This window comes from Phyllobates terribilis, unplaced genomic scaffold (assembly GCF_046119375.1).
Source record: "Phyllobates terribilis strain yellow unplaced genomic scaffold, ASM4611937v1 Scaffold_2__4_contigs__length_985480577, whole genome shotgun sequence".
Classification (NCBI taxonomy): Eukaryota; Metazoa; Chordata; class Amphibia; order Anura; family Dendrobatidae; genus Phyllobates; species Phyllobates terribilis.
Window position 1 is genome coordinate 77,904,890 of NW_027362762.1, and position 20,059 is coordinate 77,924,948.

At 41.9% G+C, this 20,059-nt stretch overlaps 1 protein-coding gene across 2 annotated transcripts in view; it reads right to left on the reverse strand.

Moving 5' to 3' along the window:
• The window catches only part of CNTN5 (contactin 5), a 2,189,536-nt gene that overhangs the window by 161,680 nt on the left and 2,007,797 nt on the right, over positions 1-20,059 (reverse strand). For both annotated transcript variants that reach the window (XM_073662155.1, XM_073662156.1), the window contains 2 exons: positions 8,203-8,273; positions 7,052-7,286 (listed from right to left, as the gene is read on the reverse strand). In XM_073662155.1, the coding sequence (XP_073518256.1) occupies positions 7,052-7,286; positions 8,203-8,273 (306 nt within the window). The remainder of the gene's footprint in view (positions 1-7,051; positions 7,287-8,202; positions 8,274-20,059) is intronic.

Here is a 20,059-nt window from a genome sequence, read left to right on the forward strand (position 1 = left end):
GGCCATTCCAGAACATTTTAATTGTTCCTCTGCATGAATGCCTGAGTAGATTTGGAGCGGTGTTTTGGATCATTGTCTTGCTGAAAGATCCATCCCCTGCGTAACTTCAACTTTGTCACTGATTCTTGAACATTATTGTCAAGAATCTGCTGATACTGAGTGGAATCCATGCGTCCCTCAACTTTAACAAGATTCCCGGTGCCGGCATTGGCCACACAGCCCCAAAGCATGATGGAACCTCCACCAAATTTTACTGTGGGTAGGAAGTGTTTTTCTTGGAATGCTGTGTTTTTTTGCCGCCATGCATAACGCCTTTTTGTATGACCAAACAACTCAATCTTGGTTTCATCAGTCCACAGGACCTTCTTCCAAAAAGAAATTGGCTTCTCCAAATGTGCTTTAGCATACCTCAGCCGACTCTGTTTGTGGCGTGCTTGCAGAAACGGCTTCTTTCGCATCACTCTCCCATACAGCTTCTCCTTGTGCAAAGTGCGTTGTATAGTTGACCAATGCACAGTGACACCATCTGCAGCAAGTTGATGCTGCAGCTCTCTGGAGGTGGTTTGAGGATTGTCCTTGACTGATCTCACCATTCTTCTTCTCTGCCTTTCTGATGTTTTTCTTGGCCTGCCACTTCTGGCCTTAACAAGAACTGTCCCTGTGTTCTTCCATTTGCTTACTATGTTCCTCACAGTGGCAACTGACAGGTTAAATCTCTAAGAGAGCTTTTTGTATCCTTCCCCTGAACAACTATGTTGAATAATCTTTGTTTTCAGATCATTTGACAGTTGTTTTGAGGAGCCCATGATGCCACTCTTCAGAGGAGATTCAAACAGGAGAACAACTTGCAAGTGGCCACTTTAAATATCTTTTCTCATGATTGCATACACCTGGCTATGAAGTTCAAAGCTCAATGAGGTTACAAAACCAAAAAAAGTGCTTTAGTAAGTCAGTAAAAAGTAGGTAGGAGTATTTAAAACAAGAAAATGATAAGGGTGCCCATACTTATGCACCTGACAAATTTTGTTTGAATGCAGATTGCACATTTTCTGTTAGTACAATAAACCTCATTTCAAGGCAGAAACATTACTGTGTCCAACAGTTATTACATATATCAAACTGAAATAGCTGTTGCAAAAACACCAATTTTTATAAAACATTAAGCTTAAGATTAATAGGGGTGCCCAAACTTTTTCATATAACTGTACGCCCCGCTTTGGATAACATTTTATGATCCGCTATGCATGAGCAGCTCCCCCTCTTATGAGATTGCGCCATCTATACGTTACATAAGGAGGCAATGGCTGTCATCTAATACTACAGACCATTAATGAGCTGCGGCATCTACGCTATTTGCTTTTGCGTTTAAAATAAATGAGAGGTTTCCTATATCAATGGTGTTTCCAAAATGTTTTCTCAAATTTGGAAGCTGCAATTTTCCAAAATGTCTTGCACTGAAGTAGTAACATTTTCCTATATTGGGACTAAGGAGCCTGTTCTGACCCTTGAAAACATCCAATAATATTATCCCTCCTTCTCCAAACTGTACAGAGGGCACAATGCAGTCAGGGGGTAAATGTTCTCCTGGAATCACCAATCCCAGACTCCTCCATCTGACGCCAGCGAAGTGTGATCCGTCACTGCACAGAACACGTCTCCTCCAGAGTCCAGTGGTGGCGGCTTTACACCACTCCATCCGACGCTTGCCATTGTGCTTGGTGATGTACGGCTGCATGCAGCTGCTCGGCCATGAAGCTCCCGGCGGGGGCGCAGTGCTTGTGCTGATGTTATAGCAGAGGAGGTCTGGACTCTGCAGTTATGGAGTCAGCAGAGCGGTGGTGACTTTTCTGCCCTCTGCTCCTCAGCACTCGGCCCCCCTCTCTGTAACATATGGGGTCTCCACTTCATGGCTGAGTTGCTGCGGTTCCTTCCACTTCTCAGTACTACCACTCACAGGTGATAGGGGAAGATTTATGAGGAAAAAATGTCATGAACGGACTTGTTATTCCGGTGGCTCCTATTATAGGACCGCCCTGGTATCAGTGAGCTCTGCACAGCCGGCTGCTCTGTCACATTGTAGTAAAGACTGAAGAGACAGTCGCATCCAGATGTTATACTCTGGGGGCGAGGGGCCAGAGGTTATACACAGTGGGGATAAGGGCCAGATGTTATACAGGGGTGGGGGAGAGGGCTGGATGTTATACACTGGGGGGCGGGGCAAAGGTCTGGATGTTATACACTGGATGTTATACATCAGGGGCGAGGGGCAGAATGTTATACACTGGGGGAAATGAGACTGAAACTGAAAAAAAAAACTGAATTCAATTATTAAGATGTGGGGCCCAATACTTTTATCTGTATAATTGTCACACAAGGTGAGGGAAGGCACAACTGTACAACAACGGGAAGGTGGGGAAGGAAGCTCAACAACAAGGGAAATGGGGAGTGGAGACCCCTAGGCAGATCTAATATCACCCTGCCTACCCTACCATCCCTATATAGGTTTTGCACCTATCGCCGAGTAGGAACCTAGTCTCTGAATGTCCCTAGAGCTTGTCTCTAGATAGGGAGGGGACGGGGTGAGCACTAGTCAGGCCCCACTACAAACTAAAGACAACAAGGTAAACAAACAAAGGGGATACACTTAGCTTGAGCAGACACCAGAGAGATAACGCCAACTGTCCTCCAAGGGCACTAAAGAAGAAAATAGCTGACTGCTAGTGCTCCAAGCCTGCACAGAGGTACATAGAACTATCACCAGCAACTCTCTGGAAAAACTGAGAGTTTTTAACTACCAAGTAAGGGTGTGTCAATCAGCAGCAGCAGGTGGAGGTCGCTGCTGGGTCCTAAAGGAAGAAGGATATAAATATGCTACAGAGATGAGAGGATCAAGAAGGCATCTGCAATGCCAAGCACAGTGACCTTCTACAGTCGGATTCAGAGCGACTGTCTGTCACATCTGACACACCCGTGACAATAATGTACCAATCAATCAAATGTGGCCTCCAGAAAAACCTCACTCTCTATTATGTGATGACCATCATTGGAACATACTATCAAAACTCTAGACGGGCTGCTATGCGAATCACCACGACTGGATGACCACACATAGAGACATATAGGATAAACGTCTCCCAACAGAGTATCACAAAATCCTGTTTTATTTTCATCTTGAGCCACTCATCTCAGCATACGTCGAGTAAAGAACAAAAATAAGTGAAGATTGTTCTGCAAAGATACGGTAATTGTGCAGTGATTTCTGTACAATTTTTTTTAACTTATTATGTAATATTTTACATTCATAATTTTTTTTTCTGTTCTCTTTGGATTCATTTTAATCTTTATAGGATGATGATCAGTACAATTTGTCATGCTGAACCGACAGCATTAAGGTGGTGAAAAACTAAAGCAAGCTGTTTGGCAAATTGAGGCCTCATTGAATCCACACTGCATAATTGGCACTAACATGGAGAACCTGTAAAATAGAGTGTCAAGTCACAGCAATATCTATTTCTGATCATCCAATTTTTTAAGATAAAACTTGATGTAACCTTAGTTTGTAACTTGGATGTTACACATATATAATGAATTGTCATCCTAACTGTGCTGCTTGCAAGAAGTCATTCTACTCTCCCTTCAGTAGAATCTGGCCACGTGGTCTGCTATTTAATACGATGGACTGTCCATACACCTTACCTTTCCAAAAAAAGGTAACAAGACAAACAGAAGATGGTGCTCTCCATGCACCACCACCTCTCCATTATAGTGATCATTAGGCGTTATTGAGGTCAGCTCAACACCATCTGTAAAATAATGGGGTTTCTTGAGTATGAACCCCCGCTAATCTCACATATATCATAATTAACTATTCTTAATTGTGCCAGACATACTCTTCCTTTGTTCAGTAAGATATTGAACATGAGCCATTGTTTCATGTGAGACTGTCTGGTGCCCCTTTTGCATGCAAATTTGTGGAATGCCTGCTGATTACAGATTGCATCAGCCCCCTGCGACATACTAGTCTGCATCATTTGGAGGACAGTTATGCAGTAAATGGAATTAGTGAACAATGAAGGAACAGCCATGATTATCTCCTCCCTATCCTGTGTGACAAAATGCCCTGAAATGGTAGCTAAGGGATATAAAAAAGGGCCTGCTCCTGTCACCAGTGTGATTCTATGGGAAATCAGCCTAGGGACCATGGTTCCACATGGTGGATTACAGAATTGCGCCACTGCCTAACACTGAGCCAAATAATTCTTTGGATAACCCAGGTTGGGATAATCCGGTCACCTCCCACATACTTCACTGTGCTTGGTCAGCTACCTAATCTCTGTGGGTGCTCGCCAAAAATGGGGTGCGGCTGGTTGGGGTAGTTGGCCCTGGATGCACCAAAGTTACACAGTTTCTAATCCCTGGCGAGGGAAGGGTGAGACTCTGTCATTTACACCATCTGATGTACTTGCTGGGAATGTAATATATGCTGCTAACTATTGGTGACCCAATAAAGTCTTACCGGAGTGTGGTACCCTCGCCCTGTGTTGTCTGAGTAATATTCTGACCACAGGGAAGGAGCATGGGCGTTCAGTGGGATGAGCCTCGGCCCGTGCAGTCTTTCTAAAGACAGCCAGGTCAGAGGACGAGAGCACCCACTGACCCTCGTGTCTCCACAGTCTTGACTACAGCACTGCAGCCAATCACTGGTCTCAGCGGTGGTGCTGATATTGTCAGCACAAATCTGCTGAGCCAAATGCAGATCAGTCCACAAGGGAAGGAGAGTGTTGGGGGATAGGGAGGTGTGTCAGTGGTAGGGAGGAATAGCTGGGGATCCATGGTGAGTATGTACTACTCCTTTTATGTATAGGACACTTGGCCTGTATGTTTTGTTATAAGAAAAGGGTAGAAAACCCATTTAAGTTAGTGGTAATATCTTCTTATTGCAAATCTCCTATGCTAACATTTTTGAGGGCAGTATAGAACAGAGGGGGAAACAATGAGCTTGATGACATTTTTCTGATTTAAATCAGTATTTTCATGAAACAAACGTTGTGTAACTGCTGGTAGTACTGATAAAGAAAGTCTGTGAGTTTTAATACTCTGTCAATTTATAGAGAAAGTCATAGAGTCCAGAATCTCTTCCCACTTATAGAGAAGCCTGTGTTCCTTCTTACATGGCCCAATCATAAAGCGTTTGAATCCCTTTTCCTCTGCCCTCACATCTTTTGTTATATGAGTTGCCATACAGAAAGACTTATCAATGCGCCAAGGCCTCAATATACAGTTATATGAAAAAGTTTGGGCACCCCTACTAATCTTAAGCTTAATGTTTTATAAAAATTGGTGTTTTTGCAACAGCTATTTCAGTTTGATATATGTAATAACTTGGACACAGTAATGTTTCTGCCTTGAAATAAGGTTTATTGTACTAACAGAAAATGTGCAATCTGCATTCAAACAAAATTTGACAGGTGCATAAGTATGGGCACCTCACCAGAAAAGTGACATTAATATTTAGTAGATCCTCCTTTTGCAAAAATAACAGCCTCTAGTCGCTTCCTGTAGCTTTTAATGATTTCCTGGATCCTGGATGAAGGTATTTTTGACCATTCCTCTTTACAAAACAATTCCAGTTCAGTTAAGTTTGATGGTCGCCGAGCATGGACAGCCCTCTTCAAATGATCCCACAGATGTTCAATGATATTCAGGTCTGGGGACTGGGATGGCCATTCCAGAACATTGTAATTGTTCCTCTGCATGAATGCCTGAGTAGATTTGGAGCCGTGTTTTGGATCATTGTCTTGCTGAAAGATCCATCCCCTGCGTAACTTCAACTTTGTCACTGATTCTTGAACATTATTGTCAAGAATCTGCTGATACTGAGTGGAATCCATGCGTCCCTCAACTTTAACAAGATTCCCGGTGCCTGCATTGGCCACACAGCCCCAAAGCATGATGGAACCTCCACCAAATTTTACTGTGGGTAGCAAGTGTTTTTCTTGGAATGCTGTGTTTTTTTGCCGCCATGCATAACGCCTTTTTGTATGACCAAACAACTCAATCTTGGTTTCATCAGTCCACAGGACCTTCTTCCAAAAAGAAATTGGCTTCTCCAAATGTGCTTTTGCATACCTCAGCCGACTCTGTTTGTGGCGTGCTTGCAGAAACGGCTTCTTTCGCATCACTCTCCCATACAGCTTCTCCTTGTGCAAAGTGCGTTGTATAGTTGACCAATGCACAGTGACACCATCTGCAGCAAGTTGATGCTGCAGCTCTCTGGAGGTGGTCTGAGGATTGTCCTTGACTGATCTCACCATTCTTCTTCTCTGCCTTTCTGATGTTTTTCTTGGCCTGCCACTTCTGGCCTTAACAAGAACTGTCCCTGTGTTCTTCCATTTCCTTACTATGTTCCTCACAGTGGAAACTGACAGGTTAAATCTCTGAGACAGCTTTTTGTATCCTTCCCCTGAACAACTATGTTGAATAATCTTTGTTTTCAGATCATTTGACAGTTGTTTTGAGGAGCCCATGATGCCACTCTTCAGAGGAGATTCAAACAGAGAACAACTTGCAAGTGGGCACTTTAAGTAGCTTTTCTCATGATTGCATACACCTGGCCATGAAGTTCAAAGCTCAATGAGGTTACAAAACCAAAAAAAGTGCTTTAGTAAGTCAGTAAAAAGTAGGTAGGAGTATTTAAAACAATAAAATGATAAGGGTGCCCATACTTATGCACCTGTCAAATTTTGTTTGAATGCAGATTGCACATTTTCTGTTAGTACAATAAACCTCATTTCAAGGCAGAAACATTACTGTGTCCAACAGTTATTACATATATCAAACTGAAATAGCTGTTGCAAAAACACCAATTTTTATAAAACATTAAGCTTAAGATTAATAGGGGTGCCCAAACTTTTTCATAGAACTGTATGTATTTGATCTTAGTGTATAAAGCCTTATAAGTATAGCCATTGACTAACACCTGATAGTTGTAGATAACTCATTTATACAAAGTGCTCGTTTCCTTCGCAACAATTTTCTCATTACAACCCACCTCCTTCAGCAGAGCAGATGAACACGATGTCACTGAAGGGTCCGTCTCCTTTATTATTGTATACGCCTACTTTAACTTCAAAAGGGGTGAGTGGTGGGGTGCTCTCATCCCTGTAGATAAATTTAGAGGCATCGGAAGAGGTCACCATTTTCTCCTTCCATCCTCTGGTGTCATTAGGTCTGAAGGCCACAATGTATCCAAATCCTTCACCGTTCTGAAACTCTTCCGAGATGGGCTGTAATGAGGAAAAATAAGAGAATCCCACTTTTACAAAATGTTCCCTTTTAATCAAAACTGGTCTATCTTTCCTCTGTCCCCAGACCGAACAGATTATCTTTGGACCACAATAGCAATATGGAGGCAATCTTAGAAGGAACCTTTTGTCTTCCCAAACAGCCATCAACACTGTTCAGTTGAGACTGAATACTTTATATGGGATTATGTAATAGCTCCAGCTGTGGCCCTTGATAAAAGACAGCACTGTAAAGATGGCTTCTCACTGCAGTCAGGGAGCTATAAAAGCCATGTCAAAAAGTCTAGCTGATGGCGCCCTACTCCTACCCAATCTTACTAGTATCACGGAGGACAGCGTACCTTACTTCATCACTAGCTTTACTCAAACATTGAGAAGGCGCTAAAACTTGATGTCAGCGTAACGATTACACCCCTTAGTGCTGAGCTGTCTGTTCAGTGATTTACAGCTCAGTTTTCCCAGTTCCCTTGATTGTTCAGCTAGTTAAGTGAGCTGGCAGTCGAAGATAGCTGTGAGCCGTAGGTTCAGCTAAGTGTGGATGGTTACTCTGTGCCTTATATTTTGCTTGTCGCTGCCTGACCTTGGACCTCGTTCTGACCATGCATCTGTTTAACCCCTTTGCTCTTATCTGCCTCCCGGTATTTAGACCTCGGACCATTACGTGACTATGACTTTGTCTCTTCCCTCTGCTTATAACGTACCCTCCTGGCTTTTGACCTCAGACTTCTTGACTATCCCGACTCACAGCTTTTCCATGAGAAGTGACTCAGCGCCCCAGTCAGCAGGGTCCTTGATCTGAACATATAATTTAATGTATACGGACTGTCCCCAAAAGCACACTGAATGCTAACATATTTATGGAAAATTAAGAATGATGGCCACAAGAAAATTTACATACCTCCCAAGTTATCACTAATTCATGACGTCTTCCACTGCCACCGCTGACATTCGCTGGAGGAGTTTTTGGCACTAAAAGAAGAAAAAAAGATCAATAGAGTTTTGCATTCCATTTTATTAGCGTATGTTCACACAAAAGTTGTTTTGATGTGGAGTTTTCAGGACTTTATTTTGAACTGTGTTTTTTTTTTTTTAATTAGAGATGAGCAAATAACTTTGCAGGACCCTGATCTATGGACCATATCAGTATTCCATGGCCACTGGAGGAATCCCCGGTCACTCTACTGACTTGTAGCCCTGGTGAGACATCACCATTGTGTCATAATGCACACATGACAATGCACCGAGACCAGTAACCAGAAAAGGAGCCTGAGATGCCTTCATGTATAAGGAGGCACCCTCTGCTCACATCCGGAGGGCATGGACAGCTGCTGTGATTGCTGGACCAGGGTCTAGTGAAATCAATTCACTCATCTCCATCCAGTATTCAAATTTAAAGTGATTTGTTTCAAGCAGAAATCCCTCAAGAATAAACATGTTGTTTTTTTTCCAAGATGAAAAAAACATGCACTTATAGGCACATTTTCTCTTTGAAAGAGGAAGCTGGATCAGAGTTTTTAAGCATTCTTGATAAAGATAAAAATAAAACACAACCACAATGATGAACTAAGAAAAATTGGTGATCCCACATAAAGTATACTTTAAAAAAGGGGGAAATGAAAAGATGAATTTGGTGCAAACATAAAATAGGCACAAAACACCAAAGACTCAACGAAAAACAGGAGCAAATGCAATATCATAGTTCCGCGAATCAATCTGCTCATCTCTATTCACTATGGTAGGAAATAACCAACTGAGTAATATGAATTATACATAGACCTAAGTAGTCCTATTACCCATAGCATATTATTGCATAGCTTTTCAATTCCTATTTTTTATTGATATTAGGAAATAAATTGACACAGAATTTTATTTCTATATATCTCTGTATAGCTGTCAGGGCTTTTCTTTCTGACTCAAAGCGTAAGAACCCCTGAATAGACATAAAATTAAACAATATATTTCTATCTACTGTCACCGCTAGGGGGAGCTTATGAGCTGTTTATGCAATGAACTCAATACTAACACAGTATACAGTGAGCTCCCATTCTCCCCGTAGTGGCCAGTAGTCAGCATTGCATATTTTAATTTGATGTTTCTTCAGGGAATTTTGAGCCCTATGTCAAAAACAGTGGAGCTCCATTCCCTGTAAGATTTATTAAGATATATATCTGCACTTATCTAGACATTTGTGTATTTTTTTTTTTTGTTTGGAGGGGGATTTGTCTTTTTCGATACATGCATTAGCAGAAATTCTACAGTCACCAGATTTTGTTTTTTTTTTGTTTAATGTCATAAAAAAATCCAATTAATTACGAGTCAGCTCCCGAGGTTCCCGGTCCCATGTCACATGCGCCAGACGCTGTGGATTTTGTACAAGCCTCCAGTTCATATCGTTCAGTGTAATGTGTAACTATCAGTGTAATTTATCACTGCATTCATATGGTTATAAAACTTGCATATTGACACATAATTAGTATATTCGGAGTCTTCTGCATATTAATTGTTTGTAATGAGGCACATAAAGAAGACAGCCCTGCTCTAATGACGAGCTGAAATGACACAACATTTCATTCTGCATCGTCTTGTCCTGACAGTTTGGAACAGATGTACAGATGGCGAGTCCAAATAAAAAGCCCCGAAATGAAAAAGCCAAAAAATCTTTACAATATTGAATGAAACTTGAATTAAAATAACTAAGACGTGAAAACTTAAAGGAAAATTTGGACCCAGCTGGTAATTGAAACCAAGGGCAAATGTCTCGAGTGATGACACCACCATCTTCTGCCCAAGGGTACGTCACTGACAGCTGCCAATTTATTCGCACCATCCTCTGTATATTTAATGGTCTACGGTGATTGGGACATTATCTATAGATATTAAAATTCCTTTTACATGACAGTAATGAGATTTGATTATTATTGGACTATCATAAAGTCAATAAAAGTAAAGAAGCTTCGAGAAATATACAATATTGGAGAAGTATGGGTCCTCTTTAAAAAGACTAGATTAGTGTGGAGCCTCAGGCTGAGTTCACACGATGCGGTTTTAATGCATTTCCGAAGCGTTTTTTCCGCCACACAAACGCATTAATACCGCTTGTTAATAGGACTGCCATGTAGAGCAATGATAATCCGCATGTGCTGTGCACATGATGCGGAAATTTCCGCTGCGGATTATCATTGCGCCACAAACCGCAGCGCAGCCAATTCAGGCATGATTTTGCAGCAAAATCATGCCCATTGACTTGCATTGAATCGCAGCACACCCGCATATATAATACTTATACTTGCGGATTTGCTGCGTTTCAATATAAATCAATAGGCGCAAAATCACGCCGGAATTGCGCCGCGGCTGGTACCCGGGGTGGGAGAGGAGACTGCTACTTCTCTCATCCGACCGCTGCTCTGGCTGATAACAGCGAGAGCAGTGTGGATGGGAGAAGCAGCATCCTGCTCTTCCCAGCCCACGTGCCAGCGGCAATTAAAAAAAGAATAAAAAAGTAAAAATTACAAAAAAACTTTATACTCACATGTCCGGTGGCCCCGGGTGTCATCCTCTGCGATGTTGTCTCTTCGGCGGCTCATGGTACTCTGCAGGGTGCGGGCTAGTGTCCCGCAGTGTAGTTCCAAGACCTGCGGTGACGTCACTGATCACCTTATGGTCACGCGACCATCAGCTGATCGGTGACGTCAGCGATCAACTGATGGTTGCATGACCATCAGGTGATCAGTGCCAGCAGCAATCAGCTGATGGTCACATGACCGATCAGTTGATGCTTACCGTGGCAACCTTCACAAGAATGTTGCCACGGTCTCTAGCTCACCGGGGCTCATCAGCTGATCTTCAGCTGATGAACCCCAGTGACCCCCTGTAGCACTGTATACTGACAGGGGGGCAGTTTTACACCCCTGTCAGTATACAGTGCTGTATTCTACAGCAGTGACATCAGTGATGGCTCATGTCACAGCTGTAGAAATGATCTGAATCGCTGCAGGACAGTCGTGATCGTGGACTACGTCGTTTATGACAGACAGGGATATTGTTGCTTGTTTTTTTACGATCGAGGGCTTTGCAGAGGCATGTAATAAAAAAAATTGTAGAACCGTGTGTTTTTTATTTCATTAAGATACTTTATTCTGGCCGTGTATTTCATTGAAAAGGGGGCGACTATTTTACCATGTGGTTAGTAATGGGGGCGTCTTATAAGACGCCCTCCATTACTATCCTGGGCTTCACGTCAGCCGCCAATACAAGGATGACGTGAACCCCAACCCCAACCCCATTACCCCCTGCCACAGTTACAGGACTAAGCGACAGATTTGGCTCATCTTATGGATGCGCCATTTCTGGGACTGCTGAGGGGTGATAATAGCTGTGGAGGTGGCTAATATTCATGGCCCCTTCCATGACTATTAATATCATGGCCCATAGCTGTCTGTTTAGATTTTTCTGGTTAGATTTTATAGGGGGACACCATGTCAATTTTTTTCTGGGGTCCCCCTGTAATCTAGCCAGTAAAGACTAAACAAGCAGCTGTGGGCTGATATTAATAGCCATGGAGCATTGTTGGCTAATGGCTACTAATATCATCCCCCAGCGGTCGGCTTTCCCTCTGCTGGTTATAAAAATGACGTGGGGCACACGCTATTTTTTTTAAATTTTAGGCTTTGTGCCCATAATTCAGACTGCTTTGGACGCAAATTTTTGCTGCATCCAAAATGTTGCATTCTATTGAACGTACACAAGACATTTAGCGGGCACCGCTCAATGATTAGCTATAAAAAATAATTTTGTTCTTAACAAAGGGGTGCTACAGTAAACCCACACTGGGAATCAATTGGTATACAGAAGAGGGCATAGGGCAAACAAAGACCATGCACTCCCAAATGTAATGCAAAATATCAAAAAGTTTTTATTAATAATACATCAACAACACACAAACAACCAAGTTTTTTTAAAAACACTTAAAACACAACCTGCGTAGAAAAGATTCAGATACAAGAGGTATGGGAAAATAACCCAGCAATGCAGAAAACCTCTAAACTTTCGTCGACCGTGGAAAACTTCAAAAAGAGCCCGAAGACCCACCTCTTCCGACAAGCCTACAACCTGCAGTAACCACCACTCCACAAATAATGCAGCACGACCAGCTCTACCCTCACCTACTGTATCCTCACCCATCCCTTGTAGACTGTGAGCCCTCGCGGGCAGGGTCCTCGCTCCTCTTGTACCAGTCGCCGTCACATTGTGTTCAAGATTATTGTAATTGTTCTTGTATGTATACCCCTTCTTCACATGTAAAGTGCCATGGAATAAATGGCGCTATAATAATAATAAATAATAATAATAATAATAACTTTGTAGGTACTGTGAAAAGTCAAGTATTTATTGAGTCCAGACAGAAAACAATACCTTAGGTCACTGACCACTGGATCAATATATTAATAAACAATATTTGCGGTAAAAACGTGACCTTGGCAGATGAAAGCATTATATATAGGATCAATACATATAGTTACCTACAAAGTGAATGGACCCAACACGTATCGCTGCTCACCAGCAGCTTTGTCAGGGCTCATTCTATTGAACGGAGGTAAATCCACATGTGTTCACTGAGCCATGAGTCTTTACCACATTCAATACATTCTAGTGGTCAAATTTCTGTTGCAGAGCCGCTAGTCTCTTTGACATGCTGCGGTCCTGAAAGACGCGCCACATGTCAGTGTCCATGGACGATTCGCAACCTCAGATGCACGCAATAGCGGACATGGGATTTCTAGAGATCCCATCCACTATGCTGTAACATCTGGACGCTGCGGGTTTGACGCTGTATAAACACGCAGCGTCAAACCTGCAGTGGCTCCTGACCGTGGCCACGTACCCAAACTCACCCGCATCATGTCAACTTCTGTAGAGGACACGCTAGTCTCCGCTGCAGATTTTGACCGATTGAAGTGTCATTATATGCGGTAGATTCACATGTACCGACAACAAAAGTGCAACACTATAACTTTGCGTTTTGGACACAACATAAATACGTTGTGTCCAAAGCGCTGCTGAGTGCTGATCTGGGATGTGGGGCGTAGGGGCTAACGAACCAGCTGTGAGATGTTAATTATGGCCAGGGAAAATGTTTGCCTAAGGGCACCTTCCCAGGCTAAAAAAACAGCTCACAGCAGTCGCATAAATTACATGAACAGAAATGCTACTGAAAATTGGGTGAATTGGACTAGCTGACACCTAGCTCTTTTGTTTGGTGATGTCAAGGTGTCAATCAGAACTTTTCATGACCAAACAAAGTAAAGAAACACACAAATGCAGTGTAAACACTTTATTTGAAATACAACAGACCCATTATTTCATCATTTAAATGAACGAGTATACTCACCCCAGTTCTTATGGTAATCCAAGGGCTTAAGCAATGTCCCACCAACTTTATTTAGCTCCAAAAATCATTCATTGTTGCTCAAAAACGCTTCAAAAAACGCATGTAAAAAGGCGTCAAAAATGCATGCATTTTTTTCTGCCAGGGTGAGGCAAAAGCGCTCAGGAATTTTCTGCTTCAATTCCTGAATGTGTGCACATACCCTTACAGAGAGAAGTATGTGCCCTATAAGCTAATTTGTGGCACTTTAACGAGCCTTGCAAAATGTCCAGCTGAAACCCTGCTGTATTTTGCACAAGCAATAAGGAGACTATTGAAGCAAGTGAAAAGTAAAAAAAATGTTTTAAAAAAAATATATAAAAATATATATAAAAGTTCAACTCCCCCCTCTTTTGCCCCATTCAAAATAAAACAATAAAAAATAAAAAAAACATATTTGATATTGTCACTTTCAGAATTGCCAAAATTATCAATGTATAAAAAGAATTAATTCGATCAGTAAATGGCGTAATGAGAAAAAAAATCAAAACACCAGAATTACATTTTTTTGGTCGCCGTAGCTTTGCAATAAAATACAATAACAGGCGATCAAAACATCGTATCTACCCTGATATGGTATCAATAAAAATGTCAGCTCAGCGCTCAAAAAATAAGCCCTCACCTGGCCTCAGATCCCGAAAAATGGAGACGGTACGGGTCTCGGAAAATTGCGCATTTTTTTTTACAAACTTTTAATTTTTTTTTCACCACTTAAATATAAAAGAACCTATACATGTTTGGTATCTACGAACTCGTAATGACCTGGAGAATCATAATGGAAGGTCAGTTTTAGCATTTAGTAAACATGGTAAAAAAAAATAAAAATTGTGGAATTGCACTTTTTTTGCAATTTCAATGCACTTGGAATTTTTTTCCCATTTTCTGATACACTATATGGTAAAATCAAATGAGTCGATCAAAAGTACAACTCGTCCCACAAAAAACAAGCCCTCACATGGCTATATTGACGGAAAAATAAAAAAGTAATGATTCTGGGAAGAAGGGGAGCAAAAAACGAAAACAAAAAAATGGAAAATCCCAAGGTCGTGAAGGGATTAAAGGATGAAGGCCAGGTTCCACTTACTTCCTAGATAGAGTGGCTTGAGCAAAGTCTGTATTAACACTTTCAATCCTGTCAGTACTTTGTTACAAAGATCAGCTTATGTCGCGGGTATGTCAGAAGTGACAGACAGTCGCCCTGCAGTGGGTTGCAGGAGATCTCTACATTTGGCATTGCAGACACCTTCTTAGAGGCTGTCTCTAAGACCCAGTGGCTACCTTCTTCTGGCTAATTAACACCCTGGCCTGGGTGTATAAATACCTGCAGTGTTCTAGAGGGAGGTGCTGGCAAAATTCATTACTCCTTGTGAAGGCTTTAGCAAGAGCAGTACTTCTTCCTCTCTGGTGCCTGAGGACGAGTGCGCATTTGTCTAGAGTTGTCTAAAGCTAAGCTATTTTGCCCTGTTTGTCCTCAATTGTTGTCTTTAGTGTTCAGTGGAGATTGACTAGTACTCATCTCCTCCCTTCCCTAGCCTTAGCCAACGCCAGGGAAAGACAGGGCGAGGAACACGTGCGGCGATTGGCGAAGAGCCAATATAAGGACATTAGGGGATACAGGGTGATATTCTATAAGCCAGGAGGTCTCCACTCCCCCCTTTCACTAGAGTCTGGGCTTCCTTTCCCTCTTCCCTTTGTGTTGCACTAAGGCTATGTGCCCACGATGCAGAAATGAAGCAGAAAATTTCTGCAGCATTTCTGCATCTCCCTGGCAGAAAAAACGCATGCAGATTGTGCATGCGTTTTTCCTGCAGAATACATGCGGATCAACATGTGGATTCACATGCGTTTCCGCATGCAGATTGACAAGCGCTTTCCAGGCGATAGCATCACTTGGAAAGTGCTTGACAACTAGGTCACACTATATAAATCCATGCAAACAGCGTAAACCGTAAAAATTAAAACAAATAAAGCTATACTCACCCCCGATGCCCGGCGTGGCTGCAGCGCTCGTTCCTGTCTGGTTCCCGGCTGCCGGCATATCGCGAGACAGAGCGGTGAAGGGCCTGCGGTCACATGACTGTGACGTCACCGCAGGTCCTCAAGCGATGCCGGCATTCAGAGAGAAGCCGCCGGACAGGTGAATATAACTTTATTTGTTATTTTATTCTTTTTTTACAGGTACAATGGTACCCAGGTCTAGATGAGAGTCTCCTCTCCTCCAGAACTGGGTACCATCCGCACATAGAGACGCATAGAAGCCGCTTGTAGAAATGTACAGTCGCGGTTTCTGTGCGTCTCAATGCAAGTCAATGGCGGGAGTTCCGCTGCGCTTCCGCAAAATTAAATGACATGCTGCGGATTTTTGTACGCAGCATAAACGCTGCGGAAAAATCCGCAGCATGTGCATAGAACATGCGGAATCCCCTTGGGGACCATGGGGTGCGGATTACCTAGCGTTTAACAAGCGTTTACGCTGCGGAAATTCCGCAGCATAAACGCTTGAACAACGCTACGTGGGCACTCAGCCTAAGTCTTTTCCACACCTTGCGTGACAGCTTATTATCAAGGAACCATTCTAACAAGTTGGGATTGTCCAAACTGGAGAACCGCGTTAACTTGGGCTTTGGCTCCCTCATTTTGAGGATCAGTTGGGATTCTATGGTTGGAAATTCCTGTTCAGTTTAATAGGTGTTTTTTAGTGCTTGCAGATTTCTTTTCCAAGTGACAATAGCTGAACTCACAGGATCCCATCAGCAGGAACACTTACTTAATATTAATTTTCTGCTCCTGTGGTCATGGTTCATATGTGCCATCTTGTTCTTCTACACCTAACCTTGCAGAAACAGTTTGAAGGTCTCTATACACCATTGATAAATGGCACGAAAGCATAAATATACCATCGCAGCTAATCTGCTCATGCATAAATGGCCCCCCAGAGTGTGACTACATAGACATAGCTTGTGTGATGATTATTGATCACATTTAATGCTTATACATAAGCAAAAATGTTGCTATTTGTTAGAAACCATGCCCCATGGCTGCATTAAGTCTGAATAATGTGGTGGAAATTAGCATACCCAGTGCAGTCTATAAATTATCCAAGTAGAAAATATAAATTGACAGCTACAGTGGAGTGAGGAGCCATTTAGCAAGAAAACTTCAACAAGTTTCTTAGTGCTGATGCTAATTTACTGCTAAAACTTCAAATTAGTCTCCAGGTTCTTCTTTATGCAAAAAGAGGTTCTCCAAGGGGTGAGCACAAACAGCAAATAACTATGTAGATGCCAGAAAAAAATAGATATAGTCAACTGCATTTAAAGGGACATGCCATTGAATAGTAACATTCTCATGAGTTATTTAGGAGGGTTTTTGCTCAGTAAAGAATATTTTTTGTCACAGTGTCTCAGAAATCCAAAGAAAGCAAACTCAAGCTACAGGTTCATAGTTAGACTTGGGGCAGAAAGACAAAAGTGGCTAACAATGATGTCACAAGTTCCAAGTATTGAAATCTAAAACCAAGTAGTTCAGCCATATTTATAACCAACTTAAGGATTTTTTGAGGTTCACACCTTTAAAGGAACCTATCGCTTTGAACATATATTCAAAGTTACATGCAGCATATTATAGAGCTGGAGGAGATGAACAAATGTATATATCATTTGGGGGGAAGAGAATATTCAATATAACGTGTATTGTATTCATTAAATTCCTTGCTCTTTCTATGCTTAGGAGTCCAGTGGGCGGTTTTACTCAAACCTACTGGACTCCTAAAAATTGAAAGAACAGAAATTTCAATAAATAAATTACAAAACATTCTAAATCTTTTCCCAAAAGAATTACATGTATCTGCTCAGCTACTCCTTCTCCGAGAAGATGGGTTCTGAAGTATCTGGATGTTTCCATCACAGATTTTACTGCAAAGCAGCTAATTCACAACAAAATCTGCATGTTTTATGTGAAGATTTTACAGTGAATTTTTTCTACAGATTCGCATTGAAAAATAGCAGGTTTTGAAATGATAGGCCATCATTTAGATTCGTCTAACAACACAGAAATTTTCTTTGCAAGGTTCTAAGTCTTTGGCTCCTTTCGACAATTTTTGTTGAAAAGGTCCAGGAAACATAAGCTAATTACGGAGTGTCCCACTGAGTGATCATGTATAATATTTAGGAAAACCTTGAAGCAAATGATTAAATCCCTTACTATACAAACACAGGGGGAGATGAATCATTACACAGTTATTATTGAATTTATTAAGTTTTTGTAATGCACAGATTTGGAAGATCCTCCAAATTAAGAGAACATTTTTGTAGCCATGCTCTGAATTGATAGAGTTCATTATCTAGGGTATCTCTCTATTCTCCAAATGCCCCAATCGGGTATTCGACAGTTTTCTAAACTAAAGAACAAAAGGCCCAGTAGACAACTATTAGTGTAAGTTCACACTGAGATTTCTTTTCTGGTGGTCAAAAACGTCTCCTTTTCAAGCAGATGGCTCTTAAGGACTTGCTTCTTATTTCTGGCATTTTCTTGACATTCTCATCAAGTAATTTTTGGGTGGTTTCTCTCTTTGTTGATTTTTTTATGCTAGCGCTTTTGGTTAACTTTTCAGCATTTTGGCATCTCTTTATTAGCATTTTCATAATTTTTTTTAACTCATTAAGCAATGAATAAAATGCTATTGTTTTTTAAGGTGAAAACACAAAATGCTAAGGCATCTTCCATCATTTTTGTAGCCTTCTCTTTGAATTCACTTGTAAAGTGTGCAGCATCGTCCTAGGAGAAGGCACCTGAAGAATGGTCTGATCACTTCTTTTAATTGCTTGATGTTTTTAAAATATTGAAGTGTTTAAAAGACGCTCAGATGCCGGAAACCATGAACAGCAGGACGCTTTTCTATAAAAATTAATTGGAAGATTCTTTTGAGCTTTTTTAGCACATTTTCTGGTGTTTTTCGGAGTGGCCATGTTCAAAAGCCAACGTAAAAAAAAAGTAGTTTCGATACCTTAACTATTTCTATGACTACCTAAAAAAAAGACTGGTCACGTAAAAAAACAAAAAAAATCACTTCCTCATGATGACTTCCTATATGATCTTACAAAAGCTACTTTTTTTTTGTGGAGATAATTCCGTATTTAACATGACTGTCATCAAGTTCATCAACTCTCTAGAATTATTGACGTATTGTAACTTGTACACTTTCTCCAGGGAAGCCGTGAAAACAGCATCCGTTGAGCCCTGTGTTGTCTTCATCCAATGGGTGCCTGAAGGATTGTGCTGCACATTAACGCTTTCCACCAGTGCCAGGCATTATATCATAGTTCATCAGATCCCCAACTGGGAGGTTAAATTACTTGTCATTTTATTTTGTAACAAAGTTATTTGGAAAACAGATGTGACACTTCTAATCATGACCGGATTCCCACACAGTCTGGAGATCCTATTTATAAGCGACTCATTTTCCTTCAATTATTCTTCATAAAAATGATACATTTTGACAGCGTGTTCAAGATTCAGGAGTTTATGATGAGTTCATGTCACGTAACGATTTATGTTATATCATCTTAACTCCATACATGCAAGAAAAAGAGCAACTCACTGCAACTCTGGTTCACAGTTCACAGTCTGGATAATAGTGAGATTTAAAGGGGGTGCTTCCATCTCAAACATTATGGCATGTACACTGAACTCCACCTATCCAAACAATGGGGGTTCCAAGACCCCATTCCAAAAGGGAAGGTCAATGCATTTGTGTCACCCCAGGCCTGGATGCCGCAAATATTAAAGGCTGTGTCTGAGAGCAGGAGGGAGGTTCCCTGGTCAGGGACCATTAGCATGCAGCACCTCCTGTCCCAGGCCAGTAGGGGGAGCAGGCTGCCCCTATAAAAGCTGGAACTGAGGGTAGGGTTAGAGAGAGCAGAACCCACTTCTGAAGCATCCAGAAGGGTTCCCAGGAGAGAGGGACAGGTCAGCAGCAGCTGAGGAGTCCAGGAGGCATAGGAGGAACAGCAAGCCAGGGACAGAGGCGATGAGAGCCGGTCCTGGCTGAGAGAGAACTACACAACCAGACACTGAGGTCCGAGGCTGTCAGGGTTGCAAGCCCTGCAGCAGATAACCAACCCGCAAGGGATTTCAGGTTCCTTGGCCAGAGAAGCCTGGAGGCTCCGCCACACAGAGGGACCGGTACAGCACGGAGAAGCAACAGGTACCTAAGGCCCGAGTCGCAAGCCATACAGGTGTAGTACACGGCCAGCTCAGGGACGTGGGCTATCACACCACTAAAAGGGGGATAGTCAGCAAGGGCAGAGAGAACGGTAGGCCTACCCACTCA